Source organism: Cyanistes caeruleus, chromosome 2, assembly GCF_971803275.1.
Source record: "Cyanistes caeruleus chromosome 2, bCyaCae1.hap1.1, whole genome shotgun sequence".
Taxonomy (NCBI): domain Eukaryota; kingdom Metazoa; phylum Chordata; class Aves; order Passeriformes; family Paridae; genus Cyanistes; species Cyanistes caeruleus.
The window spans coordinates 10,966,082-10,987,372 of NC_141702.1; the positions used below are offsets into that span (position 1 = coordinate 10,966,082).

General features: G+C 41.4%; 1 protein-coding gene across 2 annotated transcripts; it reads left to right on the plus strand.

Moving 5' to 3' along the window:
- The first annotated feature begins 1,545 nt into the window (after nt 1–1,545).
- On the plus strand, nt 1,546–20,191 carry LOC111925989 (uncharacterized). Of its 2 annotated transcripts, none has more exons than XM_086875782.1 (3): nt 1,546–1,850; nt 2,411–2,570; nt 17,075–20,191. In XM_086875782.1, the coding sequence occupies exons 1-3, from the start codon at nt 1,618–1,620 to the stop codon at nt 17,084–17,086; spliced, it is 405 nt and encodes a 134-aa protein (XP_086731908.1). In that variant the 5' UTR covers nt 1,546–1,617; the 3' UTR covers nt 17,087–20,191. The 2 variants fall into 2 exon arrangements, with proteins under 2 accessions (XP_086731908.1, XP_023778410.1); XM_023922642.2 differs by lacking the exon at nt 17,075–20,191 and adding an exon at nt 3,815–4,092.
- The last annotated feature ends 1,100 nt before the right edge of the window (nt 20,192–21,291 follow it).

The following is a 21,291-nucleotide window of genomic DNA, read 5'->3' on the forward strand; positions in this document are numbered from 1 at the left end:
TCAAACACATTCTGGGCTGTAGGTGGAAAAAGACCTTGAATTCCTCTTCGGTTTTTGGATTGCTGTTTTCCCACCGCGGGCTGTTTAGTCACAGCGGTGATTGACCCGCACCGTCCCCATCCCGCGCCCGGTGCCCGGCCCGGCGAGCGCAGCTTGCGGCAGCCTGCAGCTCCCTCCGGGGGCCAGCCGAGAGCGAGCCCGCAGCCTCCCGAAACCCTCGAGGAGCTTTGAGCCATCGGCCAGAGAGAAACTTCACTCAGGAAAACATACCCCCTGCAAGTCCTCGAGTCCTTCACACCAGAGTTTTGCTACCAGGCAGCCGAAGGGGTGACTTGTCCTGCATCCCTGAACTTCTCTCATCCACGTTGTGCCTTCCTGAGCTTCTTCAGAGCACAGCTTTGGCTGGTTTTTACTGTCACCCCTAAACACAAGCCTCAACTCCAGTATTATTTTACAAAAACTCAACATAATGCCAGTTCTTATTAGACTCTATGGTGGCTGTGGTTGAAAAGAAAATAAAGATCACAGTGTGCCTGTAGAGTAGATAACAAATACCCGAGTCAGGCTTATGCAAAGGCAACTCTCAAGGCACAGGCAGATGGAGTAGGCAAAAGGTAAAGTTTACACATTCTTTCCAATTGGCTTGGCTGAGTGCTAAAGCCAGTAAAGCGCTTGCTTTTATTCAGAAATCAATTTAAAATCCATCATGTGCCAGATACATAATTGAAAATTCTGGTTATTGTAAGTACAAGGGTAAATTCTGCCCTCTGATACATGCACAAGTTCAGCTTCCCTTTAGAATCATCAGGGTTAATGTACATACATGTCAGGGCAGAGTTTAGTATTATGTCCGTGGAGCAGCGAACAACATTAGGTCAAACAGGCCGGTTTCATTTAATACTAAGCATGTTTAAGGATAAATGTCAGAGTTCAGTTCCGCTGGCTAATGATGTAAATCAGGAATCACTGAAGCCAGACACCTATTCTGATCTTATACCAAATTTGTGTTAGGATTACTCACTGAAATAAATCAGTTCTTTACCAGGAATCCACCCTACTGACACATGAGCAGTTCATAAACTTTGCTCAGACAAGGAAATCATGCCATGCAGGTGAGTAAATTTATTTGTGTGCTTTAACTACTTGCTAAAGTTACATTTTTTTTATTGCTGCTGTTGAAGTATTTTCAGCTGAAAATTACTTCTCATTTTAAACAAAATTTTGCAGGAAATACCAGGTTCTTTTCTCTTTTCTCTTTCTTTCATATCTTTTTTTCTTTCTCCTTTTCTATTTTTTCTTTTATTTTCGTTTTTTCTTTTTTCAGATTTTTCTTCCCCTCTCATATTTTTTCCCTTTTTTCTTTTTCTCGTCTGCCTTTCCTTTCCCCTCCCTGAGACATACTATATTGATTTAAAAAAAGTTCAAAAATTTCTAACCAAAATGTTTTGATGAAAACACCACAGGTTTTGAGGTTTGGTTTCGGTTTTTTTCTAGCTGTGTTTGTTTTGTTGTGGTGGTGGTGTGTTTTGCGGTTGTTAGAGCTTTTTTGCTGCTGTTGTTATTTTATCATTTCGAGACAGAAAGGGCAAGTTTCCAATTAATTCATTTACCTGGTAAATGAAAAGAATAGACAAGAGAGACAAGTTTCCCAGCAGGAAGCTTGCTGACGAGCGGCTGGAGCCCTGGAGCGCAGGGGACAGAATCCCACCCAAGCTCAGCATTCGGTTGCGTTTTGCCCGGGGCAAGACCTGTGCTAATACCAGAACGATCCGCTGCTCTAAAGAACTTCAAACACTAAAGCGTACATTAGGAAGCATACGCGATGCTCTCAGATGCGTTTCTCATGATCAGTAGGTTGCCGGTCTGTTCCAATCGTTTGCCGGACGGAGCGGGCCCGTGGCTGGGGGAGCCGGGGCGCACCTGGCGAGCTGCGGCCGAGGCTGGGCTGCTGTGGGCTGCGGCCCCTCCCGCTGCTCCGCGGCCGGGAGCTGGGGATCAGCCGCTCCTGGCAGCGGGAGCCGCTGGCCGCAGCCTGGGAGCTGAGGGCTGCTGCCCCGGGCCGGGCCGCGGCTCCCGCCGGGGGCTTGGCAGCCACGGGCGCCCCGGCCCCGCCGGCCTGCTCGCGCCTTCCCCCTCACAAGCTGTGTAATGGCGCCTCCTGCCTACCGCCACAAGGAAGCGGCCTCTCCCTGCAAGCTCAGCCGACGAGCTTTTCCATGTTATCCCACCGAGCTCCTTCCCTGCGGGACAGGCAGGGAGCAGCGGGGCGGCCGCGGAGCTCCGGCCCTGCCTCACACCAGGGCCGCAATAGCTCTCTCAGGATGTGGATGGGGATGGGGAGGCACCCCCAGAACACAACGGAGCGGGGCAATCACACCCTATAACCAGTTCTCCCCTCTGTGCATCGCAGAAACTGCAGAGATCCAGAGTTCAGTGGAGATGCCATGGGAGCTGAACTCCGTTTGCAGGCCCACCTTAGGGTAGATGCTGTCTGCAAGGGCCCTGCCTCCTCTTGGGTTATCATCTTCCTCTGCTTCCTGCCTGCAGACCAAAGAAAACCCCAGGCACAGGTAACAGCAGCCACCTTGGTCACTGTCCTTGGCCAGCATCTGGCAATTCTTGAGCCTCAGCACTATTTGGTGGGTATGGAACATAAGCGAGTCCTCAAACTGGGGGCAGAGTTTTCCAGAGACAGTGACTACAGAAGAGGGGGAAACTCAGAAAACGATGATGTTTTTCATGCCATTCTGATTCTGTTGCACACAGCTTCAGTACAGTAAAAATTAAATTAGTTTTAAACAAGTGGCTTTTCACAGAATAATGAGGTACCCAGTCTTCTCTAGAATATATTTTGGTACAAGTTATTTGCTAATATGTGTAAGGGAATCTGCTTTCATGTCTAGCCACAGTTGCTTTATTTTTTTCACTACGTATCAATGTGGCTCAACCAAAACTCAGTCCAAATAAGAAAGAAAATGTTAAGCATTCTGGTCTGCCATACTTAACTCTGCAAATTTCTGATTTTGTCAGTGTCAAAGGTTTTCCTTGTCAATTAAATGTCTAATACTTCCACTAAGCATGATATGAAGTGTAAATATTGTAAATATAATTAGGACTTCTATAGATGCTTTTAAACATGAGGTATAAGAAACAGTCCTGGTTCCACTCAGTTAAGTTTTTCAGTCCTGTGAATGATATCTAGCTGTTCTATGAATGCTGATGAAACTGAAATGCATAGACATACCATAACTGCAAGCATTTGGATCAGCATATAAAACAAGACTCACACTCCACAACGCTTGGCCTGTCTTTTATAAATACAGTGAACTCCAGGAAGAATGTGTAAACTCTTCCTTCACACACCTTTGCCCTGATTTTCTCCTTAGTAAAGGAAGAACCTCAGCTTAACCTTAGCAGTTACATCTGTGGTGACTGTACATCTGCAGCTTTTCAAAAGACAGTTGCTCTCTCTCAGGCTCTTCCTTTAGGTCCTAAAGGAACACAGACCATGGACTAAATGTGATTTAAATGGAGGCTTTCCCACCAAGGTGGAAAAAGATACCTTATTCTCAACAATGATACCTCTATAACCCATCTCTCATGTTCAGAACATCAAATTCTGGCCACAATGTTGTTTCTGAGCCACTTCAATGCATGCATTTCAATCCAAGCATTTACGACCTATTTCTGTATTTCACAGACAGATGTCTGTCAGGGTAATTCAGGTGTGAAGTCAGCTTGTGCACTGGCATCTGCATTTCACATAGTACTTATCTCTCCATTTAACGATATCTTTGTTCTTTTTTTCATTCAGAAAAGTCCTGTGGGCATGTGGCCTACAGTCAGACAGCTGCTGTTCAGGATTTTTAATGTATTCACCACTCTCAGGACAAAATCTTGAAAAGGGAAAGGTTTTTCTGAGTTTCCATTAAAATCTCTGATGTGTACAACAGGGACACCAAATATTATTTACTTTTGCTTGTTTTGTTTTGTTTTGTTTTGTTTCAGTGATGCATTTAGTTTCATTTAAAGGAAAGAAGGGAAAGTGAAAAGTAAAAAAAAAAAAAAAGTACTGTGTTTGATAATTTCTCCATTTTAATCTTGAAAAGGCTTTGAAATCAGCTGGAGAATGGAAGGGTGGGTAGAACCCCTTCCCAGGACTACTACTTGCTGGAATCAATTTCAATTTTCTGGAAGACTGGTTTCATACTGCCATATCACATCAGATTACATTCTGATTATTATATCTTTTTGACATTAAGAAAAAAGAGTATTTTGCTAATATTTTTTGCATAATTTACAAAAATATAACTGAATTCAACAGGCTTATTGTTGAAAACCATAAAACCACAAGAAGTAGGAATGTGTTCATAAGTGTATTTCAATGTGACAGCCAAAGCTTTGCCAGCTTTCTCAAAGCTAATCATGTGCTTATTGGTCAGGTTAGAGCTAATTGGCCTCTTCAAAAATCAAAAAAGAGGTAACCACTGAAGAGAAAACCTCCCTTTTAGCTTTTAGCTTTATCTCTAGGCTAGAAAATACCATTAAAATTCCCAGCCATCACTACTGGCTTATGAAGCCATGTTACAGTAAATAGGAAAATATCTTTTTAATTCTGTACTCTTAAAAAAAACTAAAAGAAATCTTGAAAGGTTTTGACCTCAATGCAAAACAAACAAAAAAAAAAAAGTTTTAAGCTGAAACTGGTGGACATTTCTGCTCCCCATGCACAAAAGAAAAAAAATAGTAAAGAGTTTGTTTTTCACACTGAGTATGCAATATTACAAGACATAAGGAAATCTTTTCTGAAAGTCAGAAACATCTGTAACTACAATTACAATGCCTATAGTACAATATGATTCTGCTATTTAATTGGAGAACTCACTATACAAGACACTTAAAACAGAATCAAAACAGGCTTTTTTAATCAGCAACATCTATTTCAATCATCTTTATCAAAGACAACATGGGCAACTCCCTGGCTGACAGCAGTGGGACCAGGTTTGTAGCTGATAAGCCACAAGATTTGTCATAACACACCAAAGAAGTGGACTCTGGTCCGATCAGGCATTATATGTTGGCTCTGAGGAGGCAGGGATGCTGTCTTGAGACACCAGGTCTGTGGTTGCAGCTGGAAGGGAGCTGGCAAGTTTAGCTCCTTTAACAGCTCCATCTCTGTGACTGCTTATGGGGGTGATTCGAGAGCATCAAGATCTGCTCAAATTCCTCACCAACACCCTCCAACCGCCAAAAGTGGAAGATGGGAGAGGGACCACACATAGCCACTGCTCCTGCCTGTTTACAATTAAAATGTGCTTGCAAAAAATTAACAATGAAAATCTTAGCTGTGTCATATTCGTTCCCTCACACATGAATTATGAGGTGAGCCCTTACTTTTGTACGTATTTGTGATACCACACTTCCCACACTGTAATGTAGGCTCCTTTTTGTACTTACTCAGTGTAGGCTGGCTGGCAGCAAATTATGCACTTTGGGTTTCTATGAATATGTTATATGCACATAAATTTACTGTGGTGGGAGGAAGAGAGCCCATGGGTCAGGCACATTAATAAATAAGAAATAGAAGTAATAGCCATTCTTGTCTTCTTAGCATGCTGAAAATGTGTGTGAACCACCTGCACCCTATATCTGCTTGCATATATGAAAGCTCCAAATGAAAATTAAACCAATTAAACCAATAGCTATGGGCTGCCTTTGGGCAGTAGCAGTAGCTCCTTAGGTTTCCCTGTGTCTGTCCTCAAAGTAAAGAATTGGTTGCATTTCATCCCCTTGATACATTGAGCAAAAAAATATTTCACAGAGTAGGAAACAGCAGCAAGAGCAAAGTGTTTCAAGTGGAGACTAAAGCAGAGGTTCCAATGTTCTCTGTGCCCCACTCATCACTCACCAATTTGGCGTGGTGTGAGGTGGCAGCATCCATCAAGCTCTGGGCAGCCACCTGTGGCCTGAAGATTTACAGCAAGGCTGGTCACTCTGCACTCCCTTTGTACCCCGTGGGCAGGAGTAAGTACTTCTAGGGTACCAGGTGACTCAGCTGACAAGTAGTTATTAAAATTGCATTGTTCCCTTCAGAGCTGCACTTATTTAATCTCTATTGTTAAAGAGGATCCAGAATGACTACCTCAGATTTAGGTACCTACGCAGTAAACAGAAAATTGAGAGTCCTTCCACCCCAACTAGGAAAAGCAAACTAGCAAGTGATCTTGTTTTTTTTTCTTTAAAGGCCATGGAATCATGGAATATTTTGGGATGGAAGAGACTAGGAAAGATGCCCTCCTTGATTGGTTGCTTGTTGACAGAGCTCTCATAAGTGAAGTGGTGATTTGTGGCCATTTTGGCCACAGCAACCATGAAGTGTTTGAGTTTAAAATCTATTGACAGGAGAAGTGCCAGCAAAACTTCCACCCTGGACACAAGGAGAACAGGCTTCAGACTGTGCAGGGAATTAGTGAATAAGGACTTGGGAAAATGCATTGGAAGGGGCCAGGGTCCATCAGTGCTGGTTGCTTTTTAAGGACCACCTCCTAAGGGCACAGGAATAGGCAATTCCTAAATGTTGGAAGGGAAAGAAATGAAGCAGAAGACTAGCGTTGCTGAAGAGGGATATTTTGGGGCTAAGGCAAAAAAGGAAGGACCATGGTTCTGAGAATTATAAATTCCCAATCAAATCTGAACTTGTGTGGGAACTGCTGCTCCAGCTGGATCCCTATAAGTCTATGGGGCTTGACAGGATTCCCCCTGCCATGGAGACATTGGAACTAGTAGATGTTTGAAGTTACTACTTAGTTCTTAGTTTTATTTTTTTTCCAAAACCACATCCATTAAAAATTCAGATGGAATACACTGTGGTGTGCTGACATGCTTGCACAAAGAACAAGGATTCTGCTTTTCTGCTTTTTTTGTGGAAGAGCCATTTTGAGGAGTTTCTGGCCTGTTGGGAACTTTAATGAAGTGGAAGAAAAGGACTAGAATGAAAAAGATAAACTGATGCACACATAATCATCACAAGGAAACCTTTAGATGCTCAAAAATGTAGGTTAGTTCATCAGCTATCTTTTATTGGTAATGTTTCTTGACTTCCAGAGTAACACAGGAATTTGCCTCAGCTGACACTACTGCTGCTTGAGGGCAATTCCTGCCCCAGTGGTGGTGGCCATGGTGTAGCCAGAACCAGGTGGCACTGCCAGAGCTTCCCTGGAGCAGGGACAGGGGCTTCACCAGGAACTCTTGTGAGTAGCAGAAAAATGCAGTCCTAGTATATTAATTCTATTTAGCATATAGGATTTGGGTTTCTTGATTTTTTGGGGGTTTTGTTTTTTGTTTTTGGGGTTTTTTTTCTGTTCCTAGGATTCCCACAATGATGTTTGAGTTTAAATTCTCAAGTGGCAGGTTTTTTTTTGTGAAAAGTTTCTGTCAAAACTGGTTTGTATGATAAAATTTAACAAACGACATTAAAAATAAACTCTGATGCACCTTGCTAATTTATTATATGCAAGAAAGGGTGCATTAATGCCTGGAATCACAGGGACCACATTATCACACGTGTCAACAGATTTTGTGGATTTGGAAGTGACCATTTCCAAACTCTGTACACAGGAGTACAATTTTTTCTGTTTCAGTGGACAAACTGAAACTTTCATTTTTCTACTGGAAAATAGTCAGATGATTGCAAAGTTTAACACTCTTTAGAGAGGCATCTCAGTTTTTAGAAGTATGTGAGTACATGTGTTACAACACCACCACATATCATTATGAGGGAGGGAGGGAGGGAGGGAGGGAGGGAGGGAGGGAGGGAGGGAGGGAGGGAGGGAGGAAGGAAGGAAGGAAGGAAGGAAGGAAGGAAGGAAGGAAGGAAGGAAGGAAGGAAGGAAGGAAGGAAGGAAGGAAGGAAGGAAGGAAGGAAGGAAGGAAGGAAGGAAGGAAGGAAGGAAGGAAGGAAGGAAGGAAGGAAGGAAGGAAGGAAGGAAGGAAGGAAGGAAGGAAGGAAGGAAGGAAGGAAGGAAGGAAGGAAGGAAGGAAGGAAGGAAGGAAGGAAGGAAGGAAGGAAGGAAGGAAGGAAGGAAGGAAGGAAGGAAGGAAGGAAGGAAGGAAGGAAGGAAGGAAGGAAGGAAGGAAGGAAGGAAGGAAGGAAGGAAGGAAGGAAGGAAGGAAGGAAGTGGCGGAAGGAAGTGGCGGAAGGAAGTGGCGGAAGGAAGTGGCGGAAGGAAGTGGCGGAAGGAAGTGGCGGAAGGAAGTGGCGGAAGGAAGGAAGGAAGGAAGGAAGGAAGGAAGGAAGGAAGGAAGGAAGGAAGGAAGGAAGGAAGGAAGGAAGGAAGGAAGGAAGGAAGGAAGGAAGGAAGGAAGGAAGGAAGGAAGGAAGGAAGGAAGGAAGGAAGGAAGGAAGGAAGGAAGGAAGGAAGGAAGGAAGGAAGGAAGGAAGGAAGGAAGGAAGGAAGGAAGGAAGGAAGGGGCGGAAGGAAGGAAGGAAGGAAGTGGCGGAAGGAAGGAAGGAAGTGGCGGAAGGAAGTGGCGGAAGGAAGGAAGGAAGTGGCGGAAGGAAGGAAGGAAGTGGCGGAAGGAAGGAAGGAAGGAAGGAAGGAAGGAAGGAAGGAAGGAAGGAAGGAAGGAAGGAAGGAAGGAAGGAAGGAAGGAAGGAAGGAAGGAAGGAAGGAAGGAAGGAAGGAAGGAAGGAAGGAAGGAAGGAAGGAAGGAAGGAAGGAAGGAAGGAAGGAAGGAAGGAAGGAAGGAAGGAAGGAAGGAAGGAAGGAAGGAAGGAAGTGGCGGAAGGAAGTGGCGGAAGGAAGTGGCGGAAGGAAGTGGCGGAAGGAAGTGGCGGAAGGAAGTGGCGGAAGGAAGTGGCGGAAGTGGCGGAAGTGGCGGAAGTGGCGGAAGTGGCGGAAGGAAGGAAGTGGCGGAAGGAAGTGGCGGAAGGAAGTGGCGGAAGGAAGGAAGTGGCGGAAGGAAGGAAGGAAGGAAGGAAGGAAGGAAGGAAGGAAGGAAGGAAGGAAGGAAGGAAGGAAGGAAGGAAGGAAGGAAGGAAGGAAGGAAGGAAGGAAGGAAGGAAGGAAGGAAGGAAGGAAGGAAGGAAGGAAGGAAGGAAGGAAGGAAGGAAGGAAGGAAGGAAGGAAGGAAGGAAGGAAGGAAGGAAGGAAGGAAGGAAGGAAGGAAGGAAGGAAGGAAGGAAGGAAGGAAGGAAGGAAGGAAGGAAGGAAGGAAGGAAGGAAGTGGCGGAAGGAAGGAAGGAAGGAAGTGGCGGAAGGAAGGAAGGAAGGAAGTGGCGGAAGGAAGGAAGGAAGGAAGTGGCGGAAGGAAGGAAGTGGCGGAAGGAAGGAAGGAAGGAAGTGGCGGAAGGAAGTGGCGGAAGGAAGTGGCGGAAGGAAGGAAGGAAGGAAGGAAGGAAGGAAGGAAGGAAGGAAGGAAGGAAGGAAGGAAGGAAGGAAGGAAGGAAGGAAGGAAGGAAGGAAGGAAGGAAGGAAGGAAGGAAGGAAGGAAGGAAGGAAGGAAGGAAGGAAGGAAGGAAGGAAGGAAGGAAGGAAGGAAGGAAGGAAGGAAGGAAGGAAGGAAGGAAGGAAGGAAGGAAGGAAGGAAGGAAGGAAGGAAGGAAGGAAGGAAGTGGCGGAAGGAAGGAAGGAAGGAAGTGGCGGAAGGAAGGAAGGAAGGAAGTGGCGGAAGGAAGGAAGGAAGTGGCGGAAGGAAGGAAGGAAGGAAGGAAGGAAGGAAGGAAGGAAGGAAGGAAGGAAGGAAGGAAGGAAGGAAGGAAGGAAGGAAGGAAGGAAGGAAGGAAGGAAGGAAGGAAGGAAGGAAGGAAGGAAGGAAGGAAGGAAGGAAGGAAGGAAGGAAGGAAGGAAGGAAGGAAGGAAGGAAGGACAAATAATTTCTTAACACTCACCTTTCAAACTGAACTTTTGCTTCATATTTTCTAAATTTCAAAGTGTCTGAGCCCCTTTCCACATTTTCAAGTATAAACCTGGAAATTAACTACTGCTCTGAAGGTGAAAATATTATAGTGGCTTTTTCAATCACTGCAGTAATATTTTGTTGTTTGTTTATATCAAGCTGGCCACATAACTCTCAGGTACAGCATCTGCATATCTAAACTTCTGCTCCAGTTCCTATGTCACCTGATGAAGGAAAATGCTCAGACTGTCTGAGGATTGAGCAGCCACTTCTTTGAAGCAGTTACCAGCACGGCTTCTGACTCCAGCCCTCTGCCAGCACACATTCAACCAGCCTGCAGACATCAGTAGCTGGCTTTCCCCCACTCTGAGGCTTCAAATTAAATTGCTGTTGAGACTCCATGACATAAATTAAGAACAGAAAAACCAGTTTTAAGCTTACAGCTCTGAAGAAATCACTAAATGAATTCTATTTTGGCAGCTTGCTGCTCACAACTCAGAAAATACGACAGCAAAGCAAATCACATGTCCAGTGTATGTTTTATAACCCTGTGCAGACTAAGCCATCTTGTAGGCACATGCTTGACTATTTTTAGTGGCTGTGCTCCTGCAAATATGGCAAAGTCCTTTAGCGCTGGCGAGTCACTAGGGGCTACTTGAAAAGTAGCAAGAGATGTCAGTTGCTGGAATTTTGACTGAAAATAATAATACCTGGGTTTCAGATTTGCTGCACAGATTTGCCAAAGAGCAAATGAAGTCAGCTCTGGCAATGTGACGATCTGCTGATTGCTGCCTCCAGCCATGAAAGCACAGGATCTGACTGTGTTTTATTTTCATCACCATTACTACAGCATCATTTTAAAGGTACACGATGGTTCATGGGAATGCCAGTTTTCCAGGGTATCCATCTGGGAATCAAACTACTCTCCTTCAGTTCTGAGCAGGGACTGTGGTGTGTCCAGAGGACTTATAAGTGACACGGTCCATTAGTCATAGAAACATCCCACTAAAATTAGCGGCAGCTTTTCATCTTTATGGGCCTCATGCCTCGGTCCATATGTAGAACATGCAGAATGGATTTTTCTTTTCTTGGCATGTAACCCCGTCTTTCCGGTACTTTGGTTCCAGACCTTCATGAGCAATGCAGGTGGCTTTTGTTGTTCCACAGCTCATATTCTTGACAGTTACTGCATCTACACAATACTTCTGGATTCAGCCAGGCTGAAACATTCTCACAAACAGTTACTTAAGATTACCAGCATTAGCACATAAATATAAGAGTAATTAATAACACTTTGGCTTCTTGATGATTCCTTATGCTGCTCTGTTGGCTCTGTTTCAAGAGCACCTTAAAAACCAGCAGCAAGGTCTCTGCCCACCCCAATCTTGTTTTTAAGATTTCTGTAGTTTGTTTTTAAGTTGTGCAGCTGAGGCATGGGGATAAACTACTGTGATTTTCTCTTTGAGAGGCCAAGGTTTTCATGGTCACTTCTCATTTGGTACTGCAGGTATTTATTCATCTGTTGTGTCCCAGATGGAGACAATTCAGACCTGGTTTTCAGAAGTGTTGGGCAATTAATAGCTTCCATGTGAGCCAAAGGGAGCTGTGACCATGGGGTACTGTGCTAAATATGGCTTCTGATTTTTTGAAGAGAGCATGAACAAGATCCTGTTTAAAGAGTGTTTAATTTGTATCTTCATTCTGAATCTAAACTTATACCAAACAGAGACTTGAATTACCTCTGTGTCATTTACAGCATTTATGAAATGAGTGAAGGATCCAATCAGATATTTTACCTCAGTAATATATTCCAAAAAGAAAATTCAAGACTTCTCAATCTTACCCTTCTACTTGAGTTTCTTTCTTGCTGCCTCAACATATAGGTCAAACACTGAATAAGAATCTCCCTTTCTTAAGAAATAGTTACTCCAAAGTAGAGGTGAGGTTGTCAGTGGTGCTGTCATGCCACCATTGTTTTACCTGGCACACTGGATTTTATTTTCCAGTGCTATAAACACACAAATTTTAAACATTTAAACATTGTGCATGTTTAGAAAGGCAAGAGTATGCTGAGTTGTCTTATTTGAAGTCCCCAAGTTTATATATCCCATTTTGTAAAACTAAAATAGAATATATAAACTGCCTGGATAAGACTCCAGGAGTACTTGGAGTTTACTCATAGTAGGGGCAGCACTTATGCCATACTGTGCAACGTATTGCAATGCAGGCAATTGCTGTTCCAATCCAGAAATAGAAAAGGTGATTCATTTTGGTTTGGAATGAAACAGCAGCATGTCTTGGTGTTGCTAATAAAAGCCTTTAGGGTTTTTCTCCCTGCAGGCTTCATTGCAATAATAGCAGTGCTTCTGTTAGCTCATTATCAGCATTGCTGGCAGCGGAGGAGGCAGAATTGGTTGCACATTTAGATTATTACTGTCATTGCAACACTTTATACTAAGACTCCTTAAACAAAGGATTTACAAGCCATGGTAGAGACAGTCCATCAATAGAAGCTGTTGTAGAATCCCTTACTACAAGGACTGATTAGCCTTTTATTAACACCCTGTGAAAAAATTGCCAATGACACATTGTCTGTTTGTAAATGAGCTGTAGTATGCAGACATCCATTTGAGGAACATGAGGAACCATTTGGGGGATTTAATCTGGTTTCCTGCAGATTACAGGTCACTACATCTTGACAGAGGCGTTCTGCATTGAGACAGCAATTTCTGGATGAGCTACTTCATCTTTCCTAGAAAACCATCTCTTTTAAACCTGAAGTTCTCAAGAATCCTTAAGCTTGAAAAAATTAGTTACTCATGTGGTTCAGATATTAAATAGTCTGCTACAGCAAAAACCCTGCCACTACTGCAACCTTCCCCCTTCTCTCTCACTTTCCTTCTTTCACTTCATTTACATTCTATGTTCTATATAAAGTAAAAATCATTACTTAAGAATTAGATTTTGGTAGAATCTGAGCTAAGGATTAGTCATGCTGATGTTCTTACGAGCAAATGCTAACCCATCCTTTCAAAACTCATAGGCAACATCTTATGGACAGAGAAAAAGTTTAAAGGCTCAGAGGTTGGCCATAGAGAAGAGAGTGAATAAGTAATGGATACATGTAGCTCCTTTCTACTTTACCATGGTGAGTTTTCTGCCCAGCGCTGCACCTGCAGGGTTATATCCTTTGGGAGAGCCCTCTGGGAAAGGTCTCCCTCCCTCTGAGCGAGATGGTGACTGGGCTGTTTCTAATGGGTCATTTGAAATAGTGAATTCAAATAAAACTAAGATAAAATAACATCAGCCATGCTACCCCACACACTGTGTGGAATTACTGGATTTTGGTGTTGTAGCAGACAAGAGCTGCGAGCTCTGCCTAAGCCACTGCTCCTTCTGCATCCATGAGGTTTGTGTCATAGCCTCCCTTTTTTAGACTCTTCCTTCCACACCCCCTCATAAGCTTCCCTTTAGCAACCCTCTTGTGCTGAGTTTTTCTGAGCACACAGAGTGACCTGGCGTAGAAACCCCAGGCAGGGACCACTTCATATTTCCTCATAAAGTAACTTGGATCATCTCTTGTTTTTCTTGAATAAATGCAACACATTCTGCCTATTATTTTGCCAAGGTATTTTGCAACAGTAAAGCTGAGAATTGCAGAGTGGCCGGCCGGCCAGGCCAGGAGCTGTGCTTACTGCAGCAGTATTCCTCCACCAGCTGGTTCTGCTTCCCTGTAATTTGTTCAGGATTTGTGACAGGACCTCTAACTTCACCTTCTGCAAAATATTTATTAATTTTTTTCTCTTTCTCTCCCTCTCTCTCTCTCTCTCTCTCACACACATTCTCTGTGTGTGTGTGTGTGTGTGTGTCTCTGAAAGAAATGTTCCAGAGAATAATTTGCCACTGGATTGGAAACAAATTAGTAGCCATGTTGGCAGGGCAGCTCTGCCTGTTTCCCAGACACATTTATTGTATTTACTAATTATTTTCATCATGAAAATGGCAGAAAGGTAAAAGTGACATCAAATGTATGCAAGGAGCTCACTTAACAGAGGTAGCTCTAAAAAAGAAAGGAGAATTCAGCTGCCGCAGTTACAAATGTGTTCCATTCATTGTGGCTGCAGTACACTCCAGACATCCAAAGGCTGGTGACTTTGGAGAATTCGCATTTCAAATCAATATTGACATGTTGTTTAAAAAAATCTTCTTAATTGGAAGATAATTTTGAGTCTGGTTATTAATTACTTATTGCACATACCTGCCTAATTCCTTGTCTTTTTAAAATGTTGGATTATCTACCTTAGTCATTAGATTTAATTTTTGCCGCGTTCCTAGAACATCTAAGGGTTCTAAAAGATTTTCTGATGAAAAGAATTTGTGATATAAAGCTAATATATAGTATAAATTGAAAATAAATGTGGACATAGAAATAAGAATTTTTTCAGCCCATTTTAGAAAAAAAAAAGAATGTTCAGATTTCTCACTTTACACACTTTGAGAGTAAGGCTAACGTAGTTGAATCTAACGTAAAATTGAAATGAAGAAAAAAAAACCAGAACAAACTGCAAGATAAATAATCAAGCACTGTGTTTAATTTGATCAGAATTTAAATACCTTTTCCTTCATTTTTATTCTAGCAAAACTAACAAAAAAGTCATTTTGGGTTGACCTGAAACAATTTTTTCCGAAGTTTAGACAAAGAGTGGAAAGATTAGTTATTTAGACAGCTCTACTCCTAAATACAAAGGCTGTGCCGTTTCCAGCAGCCTATCCTTCCTGCCTTAAATGAGCTTTTCACCCTCATATATATATGTTTATAACAACTGATGAGAGAAATATTGAGTAATCACATAGATCACAGTCAAAGTTTCAAAATTCTTTTAACTATTTGACCTTCTTTTCTCAGAAGGGGTTCCTATGTGTGTGCAACTTATTCATCATTCCAGTTTATAATGAGATCTTTTTGTTGTTTATTGTGGTCATTTTTTTTTTCTGTTTTTTTTTTTAAAAAAAAGCTTCCCATATTAATCTGCTCCATCTCCTTCATTGTGGGAGATAATTTACAGTGATGTGTCTGGCCCTAAATAAGTGCAGGTTTGCTTACAGCAGGAAGAACTGCTGGAAAAAATACAATAAGTTGTCCTCAAAATAAACAAACCTTACTTTTCCATTTTGGTTCTGCCAATGGCTGTGTGATACTGAGAATATAGGAGCAGGATGTTTGCTGACCATCCTAAAAAGATGCCTAATGTTTTAGTCATGCTAAATGAATCACCTTTGCTCTGTTGGTTTACAGAGAAGTAAATAATGTTTTTCTGATTCATCTTCTAGAAAGATATTACTTTGGAGAAGCTATTTATGAACTCAAACACACTCAGAAATCTGTTTGCTCTTTAATTCCTTCCCCATTTTCCTACTTATAACACCTTTTCTGACTTAAACATGTGCAGCATAAACCTTGTGTCATGTGTTATAGGGTAGAAAATCTAAAATGCTAAACACACTAGTGCTCTTTGGGTAACACCTACAATCATAATGAAGTGTTTCCTGGCATGCCACATGCTGTACCTTAAATCACTTTTATACTCAGCTCTGGAAGTGTTCAGACTTTTTCCCAGTCTCACCTCTACATTGGTTCCTGAGGAAAGGGAGCTGTGATGTGGTAGGCAGCCTCTGTCCAGGCAGTGGCTCTGGTGGAGGTGTTGACCACCATCAGTGTAAGCAGAATTTGGTGTTGGGCTGAACTGTTCCTACAGGAAATGGCCAGTGTTGGGACAGGGGCATCAGCTCTGTCAGCAACACTGCCACCTCTGGCCAGAGCCGAGGAAGAAGGGTGAGGCACTTTTGGTTGCAGAAATGTCTTTTTCCAGCACAGCAGGGTCCAAGAAGAAAGATTTGTCCAGAGATTAGCACTAAAAGCCCTATTCAGCACCATTGTTAAGCACATGTCCAGCTGAGAGCAAGTAAGGCACTTAAATGTCAGAGGGCTTTCTCACACTGTTAAAATGGGTATGCACTCCAGGGGTTATTTGGCAAGATTTTTAAGGACAGAGAATGTTTAGAGAGACCTGATATAATAAAAGACAAGAAAACTGAACAAGAAAATAAGTCATAACACAGGGAAGAAAATCCTACAATCATTGATAATTAACCAAGAATTCAATTCTGACAGAAACCTAGGAAAGATGATGTAGATTAGATATAACATGAGTCTGAAATGAGTATAAAATGTGTGTCCAAAACATGTTAAAAACACCTCAGTTGGGAAGATAATAATCTTTTTCCTTGATTATGTTGGAATTAAATGTGACAGATGTGTATTTTAATTGGCCACGAAGATCTTCATGTTCAGACCTTACATTTGCTGACTGCCGAACATTTTCCTAAACAGCCTGATCATCTTGATAGCCATGACCACCTACAGGCCATAGCTCCTATTCAAACTAGATTCCTTCTAATCCTGTCTTTATTTGAAAACTACCAAAGGGCAAGTTACTGGCGGTAAGAGAAAAACCTAAAGTTGCATTGCAAATCTGAGAAGACATTATTTGATCTCATAGATGTAATCAACACTGTTCTCTGTAGATTTATGATGGTTCATTTATCAAAAATTAATTGTATCTTCCAGTTTATTACTATCAAACTATTAACATTGCTGCTAATTTCATAGTGTGAGAACCATCCTTCTGCAACTCTGAAGATTTTATAAAGTTTTGCTACTCAAAAAAATTCAGCAGTTCTGGAAAAGATTGCTTCTTTATTTCAACTCCAGGAATTACCAATATCTGTGTCCTCAGCTTTATGTAACTGATTTTAAATAAATGGATGTTAGTATCAGGATTCCACTGCCAAGCAGCAGTAAACCATCAAGGGCTGGAGCTTAATCGGGCTCACAGTCCTATGTGCTGGGGATGCAAAGAAGTCTGCAAGACTTTTCAAGAATCTAGGTGAAGAAAAGGAATATCCGCCCAGAGAAACAACGTGTATAGAAGTGTACATACAAAAAATAACACTTATGTAATTATTATTAAATATTAATAATTAAATATTATTAAATAAAAGGAAAAATAAGATATGGCTAGAAGGCAAGTTCTATTAAATTAATTAAAATAATTTTTAAAGCCTGTGAGTTAAGCAGGAGTATACACAAGCATTTAATTTCTTCCTTTGATTTCAGTGGCTTCATTAATTTCTCACAGAGATGGGCTCAAGTCACTGGTGAAGCTGCAGTGAGGTAAACCAGGGAGTGGATTTCGGGAAGCTCAGCCACCTCACCCATGGATGACCTTGTTCCACAGCCAGTGTAGGTAACTTACTTGACCTTTGATACCAAGACTGGATGTTTGTATATGTCAGATGAAATAAATGTAAATCCAGGTCTACAGGCTAAAAAAAAAAAAAAAAAAAATAGTTACAGAGGATTTTAAAGTATTAGCCAAAAATCAGTTTATATTTACTGCAGATGCTATATTTTAGGTTAAAAAAGTTCCTAGGATTAAGATCATAAAAGCGCCCTCACTGATAAAAATATTTTATAGACTATTTACAGAATAGTCTACAAAACAATATTCATCATTGTGTACACTTCTTTGGAACTTTTAACTTCCTAAAAATCAAAATAATAAGAGGCTGCAGAGAAAAATCCAGCATAGGCCAGAAGATGCACCAGGTAGGATACTGTTTATCTGTTATTTGCATCTACTGTGACTGTGAGTGAAACACAGAATATAACCTTCAGTTACTTACTTTAAGAGTATCTCTGTCTATTTTAAGGACTAATTCTAAAGCAAATTCCTCATTCTGCACGTCTTCTGACTTACACTCATTTAAACTAGGGACATATTCACACAACTTGGCACAGATAACCAAATATTATTTAATTATTTATTATCATTGTGGCTTCATTTTCTTCTCTGAAATGGCTTGGATTGTTTTCCTGAAAAATGATAATTTCTTACTTTATCCATTATCCACTCATAGTTCTTATGTGAGCTCCAGGGAGGACACATATTTCTTCTCAAATTTTTCAGAAAGCTCCAGCTGAAGAATCCTGTAACTGGAGTAATTTTTATTACCTTAACACTCTTTACTTCAAGCTGTATCTCTCCAAAGAAAAGCCTAAGGCTATTCTAACAATCCAGAGGATCCTGACCCTTTAAAAATCACCTCTGATCTTGGAGAAGAGCTTCCATGTTTCACATGAATGCAGCCTTCCTTCCCAATCTATTTTAGATTTTTTTACAATCCCCATGTTAGTCAGGAAGTCTCTGAAGCTCAGCTCCTACCAGAATAGTTTTATACCTTATACCTTTGACAGGAACTGCTGGCATTCGCCTGCAGGAAGCTGACATGTGATTTAGGAGGGGATAAAACATGTACATGTTTGTTACTTGAATTTTACAGCTCTTCAGGGAATGAAAATCTTTTTCACAAAGGATTTAAAACCTTGGCTTTTTTCCCCACTAGAAAATTTCAAAATTCTCTGAAGGGAAATGGCTGGATGAAATTAATTTGAGGTCAATTGAAAGGTTTCAGTCTGACCAAACCCAAAATCCTTTTAATTTTGTCTTTTGTATTTTTATTTTTTTTTTACATTATAATATACTGAGCAGCATAAAATATGAGATGCTATTCCTAATGCTTTAAATAAAGTCTTGAACATATGGCCTAAATGTAACTGATACATTGATGTCTAGCTGAGTTTATGGAAACCCTAAAACAACAACTGTTGGAGATGTGAAATGAGCTATTCATCCTGACTCATGTCCAGGAGTGATACTTAATAACAATGATATTTAAAATAGTTTATCAAGGAACATGACAAACAGAATAGGAGAAAAGGGCATGATACAGGAAAGACCAGGTGGTGTAAGAGACAGCTTAATTTGGTGCCAAGAACAAACTAGATTTGCTAAAACTATATTTTTATAAAGTTATAAATGTTCTTATATCGTTGCATACTTATCTGCTTTCCAAGTCAAGACACACAAAACCTCCAACAGCAATAAAGCTCTGCTAAGGGGAAGAGTCTCAGGAGACAGATTTTTTGGTGCCACCAAAACCTGCACTGGTTTAATGCACAGCCATTTGCATTGAGTGGTAGAATATTTTGGTGTATCATTTAACTGAAACCTGTTCCATCAGAGGAGCTTTCCATTCTCTCCACCACCACCACCCCATTAGCATTATAGCTTCACCAGCTTGAAGGACAGGAAGGTAATCAGGAACAGTCAACATCAGCAGATCACACAGCACCAGCCCAAGTGCTTTTGATGAAGAAATAAGTGTCTGTGCAGATAACATGTAATACACTCTGGCTTCTGTAAAACTGTTCACACCATCCCACACAGTGTTTTCATATGTAGGCTGAGGAAATACCGGCTAGACAAACTGTCTTCAAGATGGGTTGAATACTGGCCAAGGCACCTCATTCTAATTAGTGTCTCAGTATCAATTTGGCAGCCAGAAACAAGCAGAGCAGCCTGGGAACTGATAGTAGGACTGGTGCTCTTCATCATCTTTTGCCATGACCTGGAAAATGAGACAGAAGCCACCCTTGTCAAATGTGTAGACAATACTTAATTAACTGCAAACTGCAGGGTTTGACACACTCTACAACTGGAGTATGAAGCCAAAGAGACCCTGACAAACTTGAAGATTAATCTAAGAGAAGTTTCACAAAATTCAGTCAGGATAAATGCAAAGGTTTATACCTGGGGCAAGCACAAGTCAGTGAGCAAATTTTCTGAACAGCAGCCTTTTTGAAAAGGACATTTGGCACTTAGGGAATACCAGACTAATGGACATGAGTGTGCTCTGATCACAAGCACAGAAAATGGTATGATGGATCACATTAGGAGGAATGTGGCCAGAGGAAGGCCAGAAGAAGTTGCCCTGCCTTTCAGCAGTGATGTGGAGGCAAAGGGGTGATTTAACAGCAGACTACAACTCTTTGGAGGATAGTTGTAAAGTTGACAATGGGACAAAACTACTCTCAGGAGAAGGAGATAATTTAACAAAGGGCAAGAACAAAGTGCTGCAGCTTGGGAGGTTCACCTGGAACATCAGAATTCTTCACTAGGATGGTAGTGTAACACTGGAGCCCACATCTGCATGGAAGGCCTGTCCTCAGAGAGTTTCAAGAATCATCTAGACTTGACCTCAACTGGTCAGATCTACTGTTGTTGTAGTCCTGCTGTAATCAAGATACTGTACTAGATGACCTCCAGAGAGGTTCTCTTATTTCCTTGATCCTCTGATTCACTGTTTTTATAATAGCCTCCCCTTCAATATATTAGGAATGAAAATTCAGAAAAAAGTCCCTCTCAGAATATGAAGCTGTGTAAAAATGACCTCAATATACTCTTTTAATGTAGACACAAATCTTTTATAATGTAATTAGAAAATAACAGGACACAGGTGTGTGAAGTGGATCACCAAGTTAATGTGGCTTGCTAAACTTTTATTGCCTAAGATAATACATAGCAGACAAGAGATTTCACTTGATTACTTTATCCTACATTCTTTACAGCAATGACAATGAGAAATCTAAATCCCTTCCTCCCTTTCTTCCTGGCAAGATCTTTACTCATCAGTTCAGTATGCAAAGGATGGGAATCATGATGACTAATTGGGATTTATTTCAGTATTCAGTCCTCTGTTTTGTGAGAGAAGGTAACTGAGTACAAGTCTGGTCACAATCTAGAATTTAGGTCCAATGTACTGACTCAATCCCGTATTAGTCAGAATTTGGTCATGACTACAAGCTAAAGTGTTCTTTCCTTTGATTATAGATGCATTGAAATTCTCTGTTAAGGGAAAAAAAACCCCAAACATATCAGAGTCTGCTGAGGGGATATCTTATAATTTCAACTCACTACTAGTGAAACTCCACTGACTGGACAAATGTCACCAGGATATTTACTGTAAATCAGTAACTTCCCAGAAACACAATTTCCCACAGCCTTGGGAGCAGTTCAGCATTGCTTTTTAAGATATATGTAAGATAAAATTAACATGGTGGGAAACACTACCTACATGTGATTCCCCAAGTAGACAGATAATAAACAACACAGTGAAACAGGAACCACCAGAGAAGTTTCCTCAAACAGAGAATTGGAAGTTATTAACACAGAGATTCTGAAAATGGGCAGTTCTGGCCTCTGGAGAGACTTTTTTCAGTCTGTGTGGCCCTTGGAATATTTTCATCCAAGAGGAGTTCCCTTGGATGAGATCCTTGGAAAATATTTCCCTTTGATCTCTGGTGTATTACTCCTCTTTTGCAGCCAGCCAAAGTTTAAAACTAACTTGACTCCCCTTTGACTGATACCACTTCTACAGTCAAATATAGAATTAGTATAGAAGGGATCAGAAAGACCCCAAGAAGCACTGCAA